Genomic DNA, 18,113 nt, shown 5'->3' on the forward strand with positions numbered 1-18,113 from the left:
CGCACGCACACGCACACGCACACGCCTGCCTGCACAGGCGTGGACGGCCGCGCGTGCGCACGCGTGTGCGCGCAGGGACGGGCACCGGCACGCGCGTGGCACGGAGCACACACGTGTGCGCACATGAGCCTGTGTCCGTCCGTCCGTCCCACCTCAACCAGCTGCACCCCCAGCCCCCCCCTCAGCCCTGGGCCCCCCCCCCCCCGGGGGGGGTCTGTCCGTCCGTCCGTCTGTCCGTCCCCCCAGCCCCCAGCTTCACCCCCATCCACCCTCCGTCCGTCCGTCCTGTCTGCACCCAGCTGCACCCCCCCTTTTCCCTCTGTGCCCCCCCAGGGGGGGTCTGTCCGTCCATCCGTCCGTCCCCCCAGTCCCCAGCTTCACCCCCGTCCACCCTCCGTCCGTCTGTCCGTCCGTCCGTCCCACCTCACCCAGCTGCACCCCCAGCCCCCCTCAGCCCTGGGCCCCCCCCGGGGGGGGTCTGTCCGTCTGTCCATCCGTCCCCCCAGCCCCCAGCTTCACCCCTGTCCACCCCTCCGTCCGTCCGTCTGTCTGTCCTGCCTGCAGCCCTGCACCCTCCCTTTTCCCTCCCTCCCCCCCCCGGGGGTCTGTCCGTCCGTCCGTCCTTCCAGTCCCCACCTTCACCCCCGTCCACCCCTCCGTCCGTCCGTCCTGCCTGCCTGCACCCCCCCTTTTCCCTCTGTGCCCCCCCCAGGGGGGGGGGTCTGTCTGTCTGTCCGTCCGTCCCCCCAGCCCCCAGTTTCACCCCTGTCTGTCCGTTCGTCCGTCCGTCCGGGCTCGCCTCCAGCCCCCCCCCCCCTGCGGTCGGCCTGGGCCTGCCCCGGCCGGGGGCATTTGCGTCAAAGCCGCCCCCCCCTCCCCTCCCCCCCCCAGCCCAGCCTGTCCGGGGGGGGGACACACGGACGGACGGACGGACAGACGGACAGGGGGGGGGGGGGGTGGACGGGGACGTGACCCGTGTGTTTGGGCGAAGCCGCCGCTGACGCCAGCGTCTGCCCCCCCCCAGGGGCTGGGGGGGCGGGGGGGCGGGGGGGGGGCGGGGGGGCAGAGCGGGGACCCCATCCCCCGGCTCCGCGCGCGCTGGGGACACCTCGGGCCGCGGCGGCGCCGGTGACGCTGGCACGGCGGCGATGGTGCCGCCGCGGAGAGGATGCCACCGCGCACACCCGCGGTGGGACGCGGCGGTGACACGGCGGCGGCGGTGCCACCGCGCACAGCCATGGCGGGACGCGGCGGTGACGGTGCCACGGCGGTGTCGGTGCCACCGCGGTGACGGTGCCACGGTGGTGACAGTGCTGTGGTGGTGACAGTGCCACGGTGCCGACGGTGCCGCCACAGTGACAGTGCCACGGCGGCGACGGTGCCATGGCGCTGACGGTGCCACGGCGGTGACGGTGCCATGGTGGTGACGATGCCACCGTGCACACCCGCGGCGGGCCGGGAGCACGTGTGCTGCCGGCACACCCAAACGCCGCCGGCCGGCCCCGACCCGCTGCCGCCGGCGGCCGCCCCGCGGGGGCTCCGGCCGTTCCCCGGTGCCGGCGGCGGGGGGAGCGGCCGCGGCACCGGTGGGTGCCCCCGCACCGCGTGGCCGCATCCTGCCGGGCCCCCTCGGCGTCACCGCCGGCCGCGCCTGACGCACGTCCCCTCCCGCCCCCTCGGCGCGGACGCAAGCGCCAGTGATGGATGGGGCGACCGCGGCGGCGGGGCCGACCACCCACCCCGGCGAGCGGCCGCCGTTCCCCCGCCGCTGCCGCCGCCGCCGTCCCCCCGAAAACCGCCCGGCGGCCCCTCGGCGCACGCGGTGCCGGTGGGGGGGACGACACCCCCTTACCGCCACCACCCCCCAAAAAACAAAAAAAAAACCCCACAAACCACCGTCTGGGAAAACACCCAAAGGGCACCCGACCGCGGCCGGCGGCACACGCAGGCACGCGGTACCGGCCCGGCACAGCCGCCGGCACCGGCAGCAGGCCAAGGGCCCAGCCCGGCCGCCCCACGTGCCGGGACAGGCAGCGGCGGGCAGCGGGGTGCCGGGGTCCTCCCGGTGCAGGCAGGGCGGGCAGGGCCAGGCAGGAGCGCCGGTTTTTTCCCCCCACCACCGTCACCTGGCAGCTAAATATTTACCGCGCCGGCTGTTTGCCTTGGCAGGGCCGCCGCCGCCGCCGCCGCCGCCGCCGCCATGCCCTCACACGTCCACGCCGCCGGCGCCCGGCCCCCCGCCCCGCGGCACCGCCGGCACGGCTGTGGGTGGCGGTGGCTGTGGGGCAGGGGCTATGGGGCTATGGGGCAGGACGCGCCGGCCGCGGGGCAGGTCCCGGTGGCCGTGGGGCAGCGGCAGGAGGCCGTGGCTGTAGGGCAGGAGCCCTGGCTATAGGGCAAGATCCTGTGCCTATGGGGGGGGGGTGGCTATGGGGCTGTGGGGCAGGGGCTATGGGGCAGGACGCGCTGGCCGGGAGGCAGGGGCTGGTGGCCACGGGGCAGCGGCAGGAGGCCGTGGCTATAGGGCAGGAGCCGCGGCTGTAGGGCAGGACTGTAGCTATGGGGCTGTGGGTATGGGGCAGGGGCCGCGGCCGTGGGGCAGGAGCCATGGCTGTGGGGCCGCAGCCGTGGGGCAGGAGCCATGGCTGTGGGGCTGTGGCCGTGGGGCAGGAGCCGTGGCCGTGGGGCAGGAGCTGTGGCCGTGGGTCCGCGGCTACAGGGCAGGACTGTAGCTATGGGGCTGTGGGTATGGGGCAGGGGGCCGTGGCCATGGGGCAGGAGCTGTGGCCGTGGGGCAGGAGCTGTGGCTGTGGGGCAGGAGCCGCGGCCGTGGGGCAGGAGCTGTGGCCGTGGGGCCGCGGCCGTGGGGCAGGAGCCGTGGCCGTGGGGCCGCGCGGTGACGCAGGGCCTGGGGGGCAGGAGCCATGGCTGTGGGGCCGCGGCTGCAGGGCAGGACTGTAGCTATGGGGCTGTGGGTATGGGGCAGGGGCTGCGGCCGTGGGGCTGTGGGTATGGGGCAGGGGCCGTGGCCGTGGGGCAGGAGCTCTGGCCGTGGGGCCGCGGCTGCAGGGCAGGACTGTAGCTATGGGGCTGTGGCCATGGGGCAGGAGCTGTGGCCGTGGGGCCGCGCGGTGACGCAGGGCCTGGGGGGCAGGAGGCGGCTGCGGGGGGCCGGGGGGGGGGGGGCCGCTGCCTGCGGCCGCTGCCTGCGGCTGCCCGGGGTTTCCGCTGCTGCCGGCGCTGACGCCATCGGGGCCCCCCCGGCCGCCCCCGCCCCCGGCCGGCGGTGCCCAGCGCGGGGGGACGGCGCGGGGGGACGGGACCCCCCCGGCACCCAAGGGAGCCCCGTGGCCCCGCGGCCCGGCCCTGCCCTCGCCCCCCAGCACCCACCCGCGGGGGGCCCTGTGGGGTGGGGGGTGCTGCGGGTGCTCGCCGTGGGTGCTCGCCGTGGGTGATCACCATGGGTGCTCGCCGTGGGTGCTCGCCGTCGGTGCTTGCCGTGGGTGCTCCACGCGGGTGCTCTCCGTGGGTGCTCTCCGTGGGTGCTCCACGCGGGTGCTCGCTGTGGGTTCTTGCCGTGGGTGCTCTCCGTGGGTGCTCGCCACGGGTGCTCCACGCGGGTGATCACCGTGGGTGCTCACCCTGGGTGCGCTCCATGGGTGCTCACCACGGGTGCTTGCCGTGGGTGCTCGCCATGGGTGGTCCCCGTGGGTGCTCCCCGTGGGCGAGCGCCCCGCGCCCCCCCGCGCCCCTCCCCACGCGTGCGGGGGCCCCGCCCCGGGGCGGCCCTGGCCGCCCGCAGCCCCACGGGGGGGCCCGGCGCTGACGCGCGTGGGGCGGCCCGGGGGGGGGGGGGCTGACTCAGTGCCGGGGGGGGGGGGCGGGGGGTCCCCACGTCCACGCGTGGCGGGGGCGCGGGTGGAAGCGGCTGCGGTGCGGGGGTCCCCGGTGCCGGGGCGCGGGGCCCGATCCCGCCGCCCGCCCCCGTCCCGTCCCACGGGGCCGCTCCCGCGGGGCCGGGGCCGGGGCCGGTCGGGGGCCGGTCGGGGGCCGGTCCCTCCGCCGGGGCGGAGCAGGGGCCGGTCCCGCCGCCGCTCCGGGCCCGAGCCCGGTGCGTGGGGCTGGGGGGGGGCGCGGGGGGCGGGAGGGGGGGCCCCGCGTGTCCCGCCGCCCCCCGCGCCGTGTCCGCCGTGGGGGGTTTCTCTCCCCCCGGTGCGTTGCTGAATGGAAAAGCCGTGACTCAGGCGTGTGTCATCGCCGCCGCCGGCCGCGCCGGGATATAAGGGGCGGCGCGGAGCCGGGGCGTCACGCGGGGACACACGGCCACGCTCCACGCCGCCGCGCCGGGCACCGGCGGCCGCTCCCACGCGAGTCCCCGGCCGCGCCGCGCCGGCTCCTCCCGCCCGCCTCCTCGGTTGACTGGGGGGGGGGGAGCGTGTCGCGGCGAGTGGGAGCCTGTCGCGGCGAGTGGGAGCGTGTCGCGGCGAGTGGGAGGGTGTCGCGGCGAGTGGGAGCCTGGCACGGCGAGCGGGAGGCTGCCCGTGGCCGTGAGAGTGGGGCCCGTCCCGGTGAGTGGGAGCGTGTGGCCGTGGGAGCGTGGCCGTGAGAGTGGGAGCGTGTCACGGCGAGCGGGAGGCTGCCCGTGACCGTGGGAGCCTGGCCGTGACCGTGGGAGCCTGGCCCGGTGAGTGGGAGCGTGTGGCCGTGACCGTGGGAGCGTGGCCGCGAGCGTCTCCGTGAGAGTGGGAGGGTGTCACCCCGAGTGGGAGCGTGTCCGTGGGGCCGTCAGCGTGTCAGTGAGTGTCCGTGGGGCTGAGCGTGTCCGTGGGGCCGTCAGCGTGTCAGTGCGGGGCCGTGGGGCCGTGAGCGTGTCCGTGGGGCCGTGAGCGTGTCAGAGCAGCGCGGGTGGGAGCGTGTCGGCGTGGCCGTGGGAGCGTGGCCGTGAGCGCGTGCCAGCCCCTTGCGCGGCAGCAGAGCCCCCCCCGCCCCCTCCCACGGTCCCGGCCCCGCCGCGGGTGGATCCCGTGGGCGCCAAGGGCCCCGTCCCGCCCCGTGGGGACCGCGGGCAAGGACCCTCCCGCCCCGCCATGACAAGTAAGTGCCGCCTCGCCGCGGGTGGGGGGGAGACACGCGTGGGGAAGGGGCGGGGGGAGCTTCTCCATCCCCCCCCCCGCCCACCGGGGAGTGGGGGGGGGGGGGGGTTCGCGGGTGGATCCCCCCCCCCACGGCCGCGGCGGGACGGGGCGCGTCCATCCCCGCCGCCTCGGGGCGCGGGCAGCTGCCGCCGCGCCTCAAACCGCAAACGGCCCCGGCGCACCTGCCCGCCCGCGGCGGCCGCGCCTGCGTGGGCAGCGGGGGCGCGCGTGGGCGCGGGGACGCGCGTGGGGGCGGCCGCCGCGGGTGGGGGGGGGCCCGCACGGATACGCGTGGCCGCGGGGACACGCGTGGGGGGGGGGCGGGCTGGCAGACACGCTCCCCTCCCCCCCCCGCCCCCCCGCGCGGGTGGGCCCCCCACTCGCGGGGCTCCCCCGGAGCCGCCCGCCCCTGACTCACCCCGCATCACTCTTTCCAGCCCGGACCGCACAGGGCGCCGCCGCCCCCCGCCCCCCGCCCGCCGCCCCCCCGGGACGCGACGGGACGCGACGGGACGGGCACCCCCCGCCGCGCTGCCCCGGAGCCCCCGAATCCCCAGCCCCGGGAGCCCCGGGAGCCCCGGGATCCCGCAGCTCCGGGATGCCCCAGTCCCGGGAGCACTGGGAGCACTGGGAGCCCCGGAATCCCCAGCCCCGGGAGCACTGGGAGCACTGGGAGCCCCGGGATTCCGTAGCTCCGGGATTCCGCAGCTCCGGGATGCCCCAGTCCCGGGAGCACTGGGAGCACTGGGAGCCCCGGAATCCCCAGTCCCGGGAGCACTGGGAGCACTGGGAGCCCCGGGATTCCGTAGCTCCGGGATTCCGCAGCTCCGGGATGCCCCAGTCCCGGGAGCACTGGGAGCACTGGGAGCCCCGGAATCCCCAGCCCCGGGAGTACTGGGAGCACTGGGAGCCCCGGAATCCCCAGCCCCGGGATTCCGCAGCTCCGGGATGCCCCAGTCCCGGGAGCACTGGGAGCACTGGGAGCCCCGGAATCCCCAGCCCCGGGAGCACTGGGAGCACTGGGAGCCCCGGAATCCCCAGCCCCGGGATTCCGCAGCTCCGGGATGCCGCAGTCCCGGGAGCACTGGGAGCCCCGGGAGCCCCCGAATCCCCAGCCCCGGGAGCCCCGGGAGTCCCCAGCCCCGGGAGCCTCATTAACCCCGGGATCCCCCCGATCCCGGCATCCCCAGCCCCGGCATCCCAAATTCCGGGAGCCCCGGGAACCCCGGAATCCCCAGCCCCGGGAGCCTCGTTAAGCCCCGGGATCCCCGGATCCCGGGATCCCCAAATTGCGGGAGCCCCGAGAGTCCCCAGCCCCGGGAGCCCCGGGAGGGAGCATCGGGATCCCGCAGCCCTGGGATGCCCCAGCCCCGGGAGCCTCGTTAGCCCCGGGACCACCGGGATCCTCGAGTCCCGGGATGCCCCAGCCCCGGGAGCCCCGGGAATCCCGGCAGTGCCGGGAGCCCCGGGATGCCCCAGCCCCGCCATCCCCGGCGGCTCCGCGTCCCGGGATCCCCCGTCCCGGCATTCCCGGGATCCCCAAATTCCGAGAGCCCTGGGATCCCCGAGCGCCGGGAGCACCGGGATTCCCGACTCCCGGGTGCACCGGGAGCACTGGGAGCACTGGGAGCCTCCAGCCCCGGGAGCCCCGGGAGGGAGCCCCGGGATTCCGCAGCTCCGGGAGCCCCGGGAACCCCGGAATCCCCAGCCCCGGGAGCCCCGGGATCCTGCAGCCCCGGCAACCATGGGAGCTCGCAGCCCCGGGAGCCCCGGGAGCCCTGGAATCCCCAGCCCCGGGAGTCCCGGGAGCCTCGCGAGCCCCAGAATCCCCAGCCCCGGGAGCCCCGGGAGCCTCGCGAGCCCCAGAATCCCCAGCCCCGGGAGCCCCGGGAGCCCCGGGAACCCCGGAATCCCCAGCCCCGGGAGCCCCGGGAGGGAGCCCCGGGATTCCGCAGCTACGGGAGCCCCGGGAACCCCGGAATCCCCAGCCCCGGGAGCCCCGGGAGCCTCGCGAGCCCCAGAATCCCCAGCCCCGGGGGTCCCGGGAACCCCGGGAGCCCTGGAATCCCCAGCCCCGGGAGCCCCGGGAGCCCCGAGCCCCCCGGGGATCAAGGAGGCGGCCGCGGCCCCCCCCCGGCGCCCCCCCACGCGTGTCTGTGTCCCGCAGGTGGGCTGTGGCGGGCGCTGCTGGCGCTGCTGGGGCTGTGGCCGGGGCTGTGGCCGGGGCCGTGCCCGGGGCTGGCGGCCGCCCCCCGCCTGCGACCCCCGGACCCCCGAGCCGACCTCGACAGCGTCGTCAGCCTGGCCAAGGCCCTGCTCAGCGACACCAAGGCTTTCCTCGCGCTCCTCGTGGGTACCCCCCGCCCCACGGCGCCCCACGGCACCCCACTTCCACCCCACGGCGCCCCACCCCGCCCCACGGCGCCCCACACCGCCCCACGGCACCCCACTTCCACCCCACGGCGCCCCACCCCGCCCCCCGGCGCCCCACTTCCACCCCACACCGCCCCACGGCACCCCACGGCGCCCCACTTCCACCCCACGGCGCCCCACGGCGCCCCACTTCCACCCCACCCCGCCCCACGGCACCCCACGGCGCCCCACTTCCACCCCACGGCGCCCCACGGCGCCCCACTTCCACCCCACACCACCCCACGGCACCCCACGGCGCCCCACTTCCACCCCACGGCGCCCCACCCCGCCCCACGGCACCCCACGGCTTGCCTGCCCCCCGCTCAGCCCCACAGCCACCCTGCCCCCTCCCCGCCCCCCCCACGCGTGGAGGGTTGGTCCCGCGTGGGCTGAGCCCCGCGTCTCGCCGGCAGAAGTCGCGGCTCCCGGCGGAGGGCGAGCACAAGCTGGAGTCGCTGCCCGTCCTGGCCATGAGCGCCCCGGAGCTGGCCAACATCCAGGTGGGGGCGGGGGGCACGGACACGCGTGGGGGGGGGGGCTGCGGTCGTCGGGGTGCCCGTGGGGCGTGGGAGGGGGTCCCGGTGTCCGTGGGGTCCCCCCGTGGGTATGGGAGCGGGGTCCTGTGGGTACAGTGGGGTTCCCGTGGGCGTAGGGTCCCCCCGTGGGTATGGGAGCGGGGTCCCCCCGAGGTGTGGGAGGGGGTTTCCCGTGGGTGTGGGGTCCCCCGTGGCCGCCGCAGTGAGCATGGGCTCCCGTGGGTGGGAGCGGGGTCCCTACGGGCTCCCGCGGGTGGGAGCTGGGGTCCCTACGGGCTCCCGCGGGCGGGAGCGGGGTCCCTACGGGCTCCCGCGGGTGGGAGCGGGGACCCATACGGGCTGCCGCGGGTGGGAGCGGGGTCCCTACGGGCTCCCGCGGGTGGGAGCGGGGACCCTACGGGCTGCCGCGGGCGGGAGCGGGGACCCTACGGGCTGCCGCGGGTGGGAGCGGGGTCCCTACGGGCTCCCGCGGGTGGGAGCGGGGACCCATACGGGCTGCCGCGGGCGGGAGCGGGGTCCCTACGGGCTGCCGCGGGTGGGAGCTGGGGTCCCTACGGGCTCCCGCGGGTGGGAGCGGGGACCCTACGGGCTGCCGCGGGCGGGAGCGGGGACCCTACGGGCTCCCGCGGGTGGGAGCGGGGTCCCTACGGGCTCCCGCGGGTGGGAGCGGGGACCCATACGGGCTGCCGCGGGTGGGAGCGGGGTCCCTACGGGCTCCCGCGGGTGGGAGCGGGGACCCTACGGGCTGCCGCGGGCGGGAGCGGGGACCCTACGGGCTCCCGCGGGTGGGAGCGGGGACCCTACGGGCTGCCGCGGGTGGGAGCTGGGGTCCCTACGGGCTCCCGCGGGCGGGAGCGGGGACCCTACGGGCTGCCGCGGGCGCGGGGCTGACGCCGGGGCTCGGGGGCGCAGGCGGCCGCGGCGCTGGGGCGGCTGAGCGGGGACCTGCAGCGGTACCAGCGGCACCTGGAGTGGCTGCGCCGCGCGGGCCCGGCGCTGCGGCCGCTGGAGCCCGAGCTGGGCGCGCTGCAGGCCCGGCTGGAGCGGCTGCTGCGCCGCCTCGACCACCTGGTAGGCGGGGCCTGGGAGGGCGGGGCGGGGCGGGGCTGGGGGGGCGGGGCCGGCGGGGCGAGGGCGCCGGGGGATGCTGAGGCGCGGGGGTTGGCGAGGGGGCGCGGCTTGTGGAGGGGAGGGTGGGGTCTGTGGGATGGGCGGGGCTTGCGGGCGCGGGGACCTAGAGGGGGAAGGGGCGGGGCTTCTGCACAAGGGGATGGCACTGGAGGGGCGTGGCTTTCACGGGGAGGGCGGGGCCTGGCGGATGGGGGCGTGGCTTCTGCACTCGGACGGTCTCTCTGTTGTAGGGGCGGGGCTTCTGCGAGGAGGGGCGGGGCCTGCCGCCTGGGGGCGTGGCTTGCGCGCCGCACGCACCTGTCTGAAGGGGGGGCGGGGCTTCTGCGCTTCGAGGCGGGGCATGCGCGAAAAGGGGCGGGGCCTCGGCCTGGAGCGCGCGTCCGCAGCAAAGGGGCGTGGCTTTCCGTGCGGGGGCGTGGCCTTTGCAAAAGGGGCGGGGCTTCCCACCATCCCTCACCTCCCACGCGCGTTCCCCCTCTCCCACGCGTGTCCGCCCCCACCCACGCGTGTCCCCCCCCACGTGTCCCCCCATCACCCATGCGTGTGTCCCCCTCCCACGTGCCCCCCCCACCCACGTGTGCCCACCCCCACGCGTGTCCCCTCCTCCCACGCTTGTCCCCCATCACCCACACGTAGCCCCCCTCTCCCACGCGTGTCCCCCCCGCGCCCCCCACCCACTCGTGCCTCTCTCCCACGTGTGTCCCCCTCCCACGCGTGTCCCCCCCGTGCCCCCACCCACGCGCGCCCCCCACCCACACGTGTCCCTCTCCCACGCGTGTGTCCCCCCCACACCCCCGCCCACGCATGTCCCCCTCGCCCACATCTGTCCCCCTCCCACGTGTGTCCCCCCCACGTGTGTCCCCCCCACGCGTGTCCCCCTCTCCCACGTGTGTCCCCCCCACGTCCCCCTCCCACGCGTGTTCCCCCCCCACGTGTCCCCCTCGCCCACGCGTGCCCCCCTTGCCCACGTCCCCCTCCCACGCGTGTCCCCCTCCCCCACGCGTGTCCCCCCACCCACACGTGTCCCCCTCTCCCACGCGTCCCCCCTCCCGCGCACGTCCCCCTCGCCCACGCGTGCCCCTCTCCCACGTGTATCCCCCCACGCGTGCCCCCCGCACCCCCTGCCCACGCGTGTCCCCCTCCCGCGCGTCCCCCTCCCGCGCGTGTCCCCCTCCCGCGCGTGTCCCCCTCCCGCGTGTCCCCCCACGCGTCCCCCCCCCCCACGCGTGCCCCCCGCCCACGCGTGTCCCCCCCCAGCTCTCCCGCCTGAGCCTGGCCCGCCCCAGCGCCCCGCAGCCGCCGCTGCCGCCCCCCGCCTCGCCCTGGGCCGCCGTCCAGGCCGCCCACGCCATCTTCCACGGCCTCCACCTCCACCTGGACTGGGCCTCCCGCGCCCTCGTCCTCCTGCGCAACAAGCTGTGACGCCGCCGCCCCCTAATTTATTCTTATTTATTAGCGGCACCGGGTCGCCCGCCTTATTTTATTGTTAATTATTATTACTAATTAATTAATGACCCCCCCCGCCCGCTCCCGGGGACGCCCCGACGCCCGGGGACCCCGCGGGCCGCCCTAATTTATTGCCCCGGGCCCCAGCTCGGCCCTTTTTTATCTTTTTTTAAGAGGGAAAAAAAAAAAACCCAACCCCAAACTTGGTTTTGGAAGAAAACAATAAAAAAATAAAGTTTCAAGGTGCCGCAGCGTCTGCACGGGGGGGGGGGGGGGGGGCAGGGGTGGGGGATGCAGGCAGGGATGGAGGCAGGGCTGGAGGGCAGCAGGCAGGGCTGCAGGCAGGGCTGCAGGCAGGGCTGGAGGGCAGCAGGCAGGGCTGCAGGCAGGGCTGCAGGCAGGGATGGAGGGAAGCAGGCAGGGCTGCAGGCAGGGATGGAGGGCTGCAGGCAGGGCAGCAGGCAGGGAAGCAGGCAGGGCTGGAGGGCTGCAGGCAGGGAAGCAGGCAGGGCAGCAGGCAGGGCTGGAGGGCTGCAGGCAGGGCAGCAGGCAGGGATGGAGGGCTGCAGGCAGGGCTGCAGGCAGGGATGGAGGGAAGCAGGCAGGGCTGCAGGCAGGGATGGAGGGAAGCAGGCAGGGATGGAGGGCTGCAGGCAGGGCTGCAGGCAGGGCTGCAGGCAGGGCAGCAGGCAGGGAAGCAGGCAGGGCTGGAGGGCTGCAGGCAGGGCAGCAGGCAGGGCTGGAGGGCAGCAGGCAGGGCTGCAGGCAGGGCAGCAGGCAGGGCTGGAGGGAAGCAGGCAGGGATGGAGGCAGGGAAGCAGGCAGGGCTGGAGGGCAGCAGGCAGGGCTGCAGGCAGGGATGGAGGCAGGGATGGAGGGCTGCAGGCAGGGCTGCAGGCAGGGATGGAGGCAGGGATGGAGGGAAGCAGGCAGGGCTGCAGGCAGGGATGGAGGGCTGCAGGCAGGGCTGCAGGCAGGGATGGAGGGAAGCAGGCAGGGATGGAGGCAGGGAAGCAGGCAGGGCAGCAGGCAGGGCTGGAGGGCAGCAGGCAGGGCTGCAGGCAGGGCTGGAGGGCTGCAGGCAGGGAAGCAGGCAGGGATGGAGGGAAGCAGGCGGGGCTGCAGGCAGGGCTGCAGGCAGGGCTGGAGGGCAGCAGGCAGGGCTGCAGGCAGGGCTGGAGGGAAGCAGGCAGGGCTGCAGGCAGGGCAGCAGGCAGGGCAGCAGGCAGGGCTGGAGGGCAGCAGGCAGGGCAGCAGGCAGGGCTGGAGGGCTGCAGGCAGGGCTGCAGGCAGGGCCCGGGATGGGGGAGGGGGGACAGAGATGACTGGACCCCGGTGGAACAAACCCCCCCCGTGATGGGGGGGGGGGGGGGGCGGCCCCCGGGACCCCCAGCAGAGCAGCTTTATTGAGACACCGACGTGATGCCCCCCCCCCCGGGGGCCCGATCCTGGCCCCCCCCCCCCCCCAGCCGCTACCACCCCCCGGCACCGCTCAGAGGTCGGGGGGGGGGTCGGGAGGGGGGGCTCCTGGGGGGGGTCCTGGGGGGACCTGGGGGGTCTCCTCCTCGGGGGGGCCCGGGGGGCCCGGGCAGGGGGCTGAGGGGGGGGTCCCAGGGGAAGGCGACCCCCAGCCCCGCCATGCGCTCCTGGTAGACCCGGTCGAAGCGGGCGCTCTGCTCCGGCGTCAGGTGGTTCTTCCAGTCCCCGGAGATCCCTGGGGGCAGAGGGGGCGCTGACCCCCCCACCCCCCCCGGGACCCCCCATAGCCCCCAGGGACCCCCCACCCCCCGGGACCCCCCACAGCCCCCAGGGACCCCCCCATTGCCCCCAGGGACCCCCGACCCCCCCGGGACCCCCCATAGCCCCCAGGGACCCCCCATTGCCCCCAGGGACCCCCCACTCCCCCCAGGTACCCCCCATAGCCCCCAGGGACCCCCCATTGCCCCTAGGGACCCCCCATAGCCCCCAGGGACCCCCCACTCCCCCTAGGGACCCCCCATTGCCCCCAGGGACCCCCACCCCCCCGGGACCCCCCATAGCCCCCAGGGACCCCCCACCCCCCCCCCCGGGACCCCCCCCCACTCTGTTCCCAGCGCCCCCATTCCTGTTCCCCATGTCCCTGATGCCCGGCCCCCCCCATCCCCCCCCCCCATCCCGCCATCCCCACGTCCCCATTGCCATCGCCGCTTCTCCATCCCCGTCCCCGTCCCCTTGTCCCCATCCCCATGTCCCTGTCCCTGTCCCCATGTCCCCATCCCCATCCCTGTCCCCCGTCCCCGTCCCTGTGTCCCCATCCCCGTGTCCCTGTCCCTATCCCCACGTCCCCATCCCTGTCCCCTTGTCCTCGTCCCCTTGTCCTCATCCCCTTGTCCCCATCCCTGTGTCCCCGTCCCCACGTCCCCATCCCCATGTCCCCGTCCCCATCCCCACATCCCCATCCCTGTCCCCACGTCCCCGTCCCCATGTCCCCATCCCCGTCCCCACGTCCCCATCCCCATCCCCGTCCCCATCCCCACGTCCCCGTCCCTGTCCCCGTGTCCCCATGTCCCCGTCCCCACCCTTGCGCAGGAAGGGGCCGCGGCGCAGGTCGAGGATGAAGGGGGGGGAGAGGCTGAAGTTGCTCATGCGGTTGCGGCTCATGGCGGCGAAGGAGGCATTGGCCACCACCGCGTCCAGCGCCTCCGCGCTCAGCTCCCGCCCCAGGAAGGCGCAGAGGCGCTCCACGCTGCCACGCAGGTCCTGGGGGGACATGGGGGGGACACGGGGACATGGGGGGGACACGGGGACACCAGGGGACACGGGGACATGGGGGCACACGCAGGGTGCGGGGCACAGGGATGCTCCACGCTGCCACGCAGGTCCTGGGGGGACACGGGGGGACATGGGGACATCGGGGGACATGGGGGACACACAGGGACATCGGGGGACATGGGGGGACACGGGGACACCAGGGGACACGGGGAGGACACGGGGACATCGGGGACATGGGGGGGACACGGGGACACCAGGGGACACGGGGGCACACGCAGGGTGTGGGGCACAGGGATGCTCCACGCTGCCACGCAGGTCCTGGGGGGACACGGGGGGACGTGGGGACACCGTGGGACGTCAGGTACACAGGGGGACACTGGGGACATGGTGGGGGACACCAGGGACACCGGGGACACGGAGGACAGACAGGGTGTGGGGCACAGAGATGCTCCACGCTGCCACGCAGGTCCTGGGGGGGGACACAGGGGGGACATGGGGGGGACACACACGTGGGGACGGGGGGGACACAGGGGGACACAGGAGGACACGGGGGGACACATGTGGGGACAGGGGGACACGGGGGGACACGGGGGGACAGGGGGACGGGGGGGACACATGGGGACAGGGGGACACATGGGGAGACACACGGGGACACACACGTGGGGACGGGGGGGATGGGGGGGACACAGGGGGACACGGGGGGACGGGGACACACGGGGGGAGACACGGGGGGCCACACGGGGGAACAGGGGGGACGGGGGGGACATGGGGGGACACAGGGACACAGGGGGACACACGGGGAGACACATGGGGGGACAGAGGGGGACAGGGGGACACACGGGGGGATACACGGGGGGACACACGGGGGGACAGGGGTGGACGGGGGGGACACAGGGGGACACGGGGGGACAGGGGGACACACGGGGGGATACACGGGGGGCCACACGGGGGGACAGGGGGGACGGGGGGGACAGAGGGGGACACGGGGACACACGGGGACAGACGTGGGGACGGGGGACACGGGGCCGGACCTGCTGCAGCTCCTCGTAGCTGATGCAGAAGAAGTTCTCGCGGCCGCGCAGCTGCAGCCACCCCCGGACGTGCTCGAACCAGGACCCGAAGGGCACTGGGGGGGGGGGCTGGGACCGGGGCGGGGGGGACACGGGACCCACGGCCCCGCCCCAAACCCCGCCCCTCGGGAACCCCCTGTGCCCCCCCCCAAACCACCGACACCCCGCGGCCCCCCGTGCCCCCCATGGCAGCGCCCCAGCCCCATCAACACCCCATCGCCCCCCATAGCAGCCCCCCATAGCAGCCCCCCCATCGCCCCCCCCATCAACACCCACAGCCCCCCTCCTTACACCCCCCAGCCCCCCACAGCCCCCCACAGCCCCCCAGCAGCCCCTACAGCCCCCCAGGCACCCCATAGCCCCCCCAGCAGCCCCTACAGCCCCCCAGGCACCCCATAGCCCCCCCAGCGCCCCACAGCAGCCCCCCCATTGACACCCCATAGCCCCCCCTTTCTGCCCCTATCAACCCCCACAGCCCCCCATACCCCCCCAGCAGCCCCTGCAGCCCCCCATAGCGCCCCGCGCCAGCCCCCCATTGACACCCCATAGCCCCCCCACTGTGCCCCCCATCAACCCCCATAGCCCCCCCATAGTAGCCCCCACAGCCCCTACAGCCCCCCAGGCACCCCATAGCCCCCCTTCCCCCCCAGCCCCCCCCAGCAGCCCCCCCCGGACCCCCCAGCCCCCCCCCGGACCCCCCGCACCGTCTCCCTCCAGGAACTTCTCCAGGAACTGCTCCAGGCGCCCGGGGTCTTTGTAGGGCCGGAAAATCCGGGAGAAGTGGTAGAGGGACACCAGGACGTCCTTGGGGTTCCGCACCGTGTAGATGACCTGGGGGGGGGCACAAACGCGGGTCCCGCGCGTGGGGGACGCCCCCGGACCCCCCACCCCCCCCCCCCGACCCCGACCCTGACCTTGGCCTTGGCGGCGAAGGCGGCCTTGGGGAAGAGCTGGACGGGGAGGTGGGAGCTGATGAGCCGGGGCCGGGGGTTCCCCCGCGCCCGCCGCAGCCCCAGCGCTGTCTCCAGCCAGGGACCCCGGTCCCAGTTGGGCACCGAGCGGCACCAGTGCGGGTCCCCGTCGCTGCGGATCAGGCTCAGGATCTCCAGCATCCACACCGTGCCTGGGGGGGGGGGGGGCGCGGGAGTGGGTCCCTGGGGTCCCCTGGGGGGGCCCTGGGGTCCCTTGGGGTCTCCGAGGTCCCTTTCAGGGTCCCTGGGGTCCCCTGGGGGGGCCCTGGGGTCTCTTGGGGTCTCCGAGGTCCCTTTCGGGGTCCCTGGGGTCCCCTGGGGGGGCCCTGGGGTCCCTTGGGGTCTCCGAGGTCCCTTTCGGGGTCCCTGGGGTCCCCTGGGGGGGCCCTGGGGTCCCTTGGGGTCTCCGAGGTCCCTTTCAGGGTCCCTGGGGTCCCTTACGGGGTCTCCGAGGTCCCTTTGAGGTCCCTGGGGTCCCTTGGGGTCTCTGAGGTCCCTTTTGGGGTCCCTGAGGTCCCCTGGGGGGGCCCTGGGGTCCCTTGGGGTCTCCGAGGTCCCTTTGAGGTCCCTGGGGTCCCTTGGGGTCTCTGAGGTCCCCTGGGGTCCCTTACGGGGTCTCCCAGGTCCCTTTGAGGTCCCTGGGGTCCCTTGGGGGGTCTCTGAGGTTGCTTAGGGGTCCCTTGGGGGTCCCTGGGCTCCCTTATGGAGCCTCTGAGGTCCCTTTGGGGGGCCCTGGGGTCCCTTGGGGTCTCTGAGGTCCTTGAGGGGTCCCTGGGGTCCCTTATGGGGTCTCCGAGGTCCCTGTGAGGTCCCTGGGGTCCCTTGGGGTCTGTGAGGTTCTTTGGGGGGCCCTGGCGTCCCTTATGGAGCCTCTGGGGTCCCTTGGGGTCTCTGAGGGCCCTTTTGGGGTCCCTGAGGTCCCCTGGGGTCCCTCACGGGGTCTCCCAGGTCCCTTTGAGGTCCCTGGGGTCCCTTTGGGGGTCCCTGGGGTCTCTGAGGTCCCTTGGGGGGGCCCTGGGGTCCCTTGGGGGTCCCTTCGGTCTTTTTGGGGTCCCTGGGGTCCCTTTGGGGGTCTCTGAAGTTCTTGAGGGGTCTCTAAGGTTGCTTAAGGGTCCCTTCGGGGTCCCAGGGGTCCCTTGGGGGGTCCCTGAGGCCCCTTTGGGGTCCCTTATGGGGTCTCTAAGGTTCTTTGGGGGTCCCTGGGGCCTCTTGGGGAGTTCCTGGGGTCCCTTTGGGGTCCCCGGGATCCTCTGGGAGGCACTGGGGAATCCCCGAGGCCCCTTTGGGGTCCTGGAGACCACTGGGGTCCCTTTGGGGGTCCCTGAGGTCCTTTTTGGGGTCCCTGGGGTCCCTTTGGGGTCCCTGGGCTCCCTTTGGGGTCCCTGAGGTCTTTTGGGGGTCCCTGAGATCCCCTGGGGGTCCCTGGGGTCCCAGCAGTTTTCTGGGGGGGTCCCGGGGATCACCCGGGTCCCTTTGGGGTCCCTTTGGGGTCCCCCTCCGCTACGGGGGGCACTCGTGGGTCCCGGCCCCCCCCCCCCCCCCCCGCGGCCCCCCCCCGCGCCCCCCTACCCGATTTGGGGTAGGTGACGTTGAAGACGTCGTCCTCCTGGGCGGGGAAGCGGCGGGCGGCCTCCAGCCCGCGGGGGGAGTAGAGGAGCCCCGGGAAGGCGACGCCGCCGTGCTGGAAGTACCCCCGCGACATGGCGGGACCCACGCGGGACCGCGACCTGCGGGGGGGGGGGGGATCACGGAGGGAGGGGGCGAGCGGAGCCACCGGAGCGGCCCCGGAGCCGCCTCCCCCCTCCCCCCCCACGCGGGTCCCGGGGGCCCCACGCGGTGCCGCGGCAACGGAGGGGGGGGGGGGGGAACCACGCACACCCGCACCCACGGGGGACGCCTGGTCTCGCGGAGGGGTGGGTGGGGGGCACACGGAGCCGCCCCGCGCCCCACGGGTGACCCACGCCGCCCCCCACCCACCCCACGGGAGGGGGGGTGTGTGTGTGTGTCGCTCCTCCACGGCCCCCCCACGCCGGGGGCTGGGTCCTGCGGCCCCCCCCCACGCGTGTGTGTCGTGTCGTCCCCCCCCCCCCCCACGCGGGGTCGCGGTCCCCCGTGGCCGGAGCCCCCCGGTACCTGGCAGCGCGGAGCCGCCGCGATCGCAGCGAGCCGTGGTGGGCGGGGCCACGCGTCCCCGTGTGTCCCCCCCCCGCCCCCCCCGCGTGCGCCGGCGCCGCCCCCGCCCCGCCCTTGCGCAACCCCCCCCCGCCCGGTTCCCCCCGCCCCGCGGGCACGGACACGCGTGGGGGCCCGGGGACACCCGCGGTTAAAAGGGGGTGAATGGGGGGGGGGTGTGTGTGTGTGTGTGTGTGCGTGCTGGAAATGGGGGGGTCCCCACGGGGGGCGGGACCCGGGGGTCCCCAAACACAGGCAGGACGTGGGGGGGGTCCCCAAGGGCAGGCAGTGATGGGGGGGTCCCCCACGGATGAGGAGGACACAGGGGTTCCCGGGGGGTCCCCAAACACAGGCAGGACGTGGGGGGGGGGCTGGGGGGTCCCCAAGGGCAGGCAGTGATGGGGGGGTCCCCAAACACAGGCGGGACGTGGGGGGGGGGGTCCGGGGGGGGGTCCCCAAGGGCAGGCAGTGATGGGGGGGGTCCCCAAA

The 18,113-nt window shown here is 75.7% G+C and overlaps 2 protein-coding genes across 2 annotated transcripts; one reads left to right on the forward strand and one right to left on the reverse strand.

The window, feature by feature from the left end:
• The first annotated feature begins 4,523 nt into the window (after nt 1-4,523).
• On the forward strand, nt 4,524-10,636 carry IL11 (interleukin 11). The gene is made up of 5 exons (XM_087773217.1): nt 4,524-5,094; nt 7,303-7,484; nt 7,961-8,047; nt 8,996-9,154; nt 10,472-10,636. Exons 1-5 carry the CDS (start codon nt 5,088-5,090, stop codon nt 10,634-10,636), a joined length of 600 nt encoding a protein of 199 aa, XP_087629343.1. The 5' UTR covers nt 4,524-5,087.
• A 1,496-nt stretch (nt 10,637-12,132) lies between these two features.
• SULT2B1 (sulfotransferase family 2B member 1) lies at nt 12,133-17,634 on the reverse strand. Its single transcript, XM_087772962.1, has 7 exons — nt 17,586-17,634; nt 17,022-17,179; nt 15,396-15,604; nt 15,186-15,312; nt 14,443-14,537; nt 13,219-13,399; nt 12,133-12,374 (listed from the first exon to the last, which is right to left on the reverse strand). The coding sequence occupies exons 2-7, from the start codon at nt 17,152-17,154 to the stop codon at nt 12,133-12,135; spliced, it is 987 nt and encodes a 328-aa protein (XP_087629088.1). The 5' UTR covers nt 17,155-17,179; nt 17,586-17,634.
• Between the last annotated feature and the right edge of the window lie 479 nt (nt 17,635-18,113).

This window comes from Nipponia nippon, unplaced genomic scaffold (genome assembly GCF_047370975.1).
Source record: "Nipponia nippon isolate SJK-2023a ecotype South Korea unplaced genomic scaffold, ASM4737097v1 scaffold_38, whole genome shotgun sequence".
Taxonomy (NCBI): Eukaryota; Metazoa; Chordata; class Aves; order Pelecaniformes; family Threskiornithidae; genus Nipponia; species Nipponia nippon.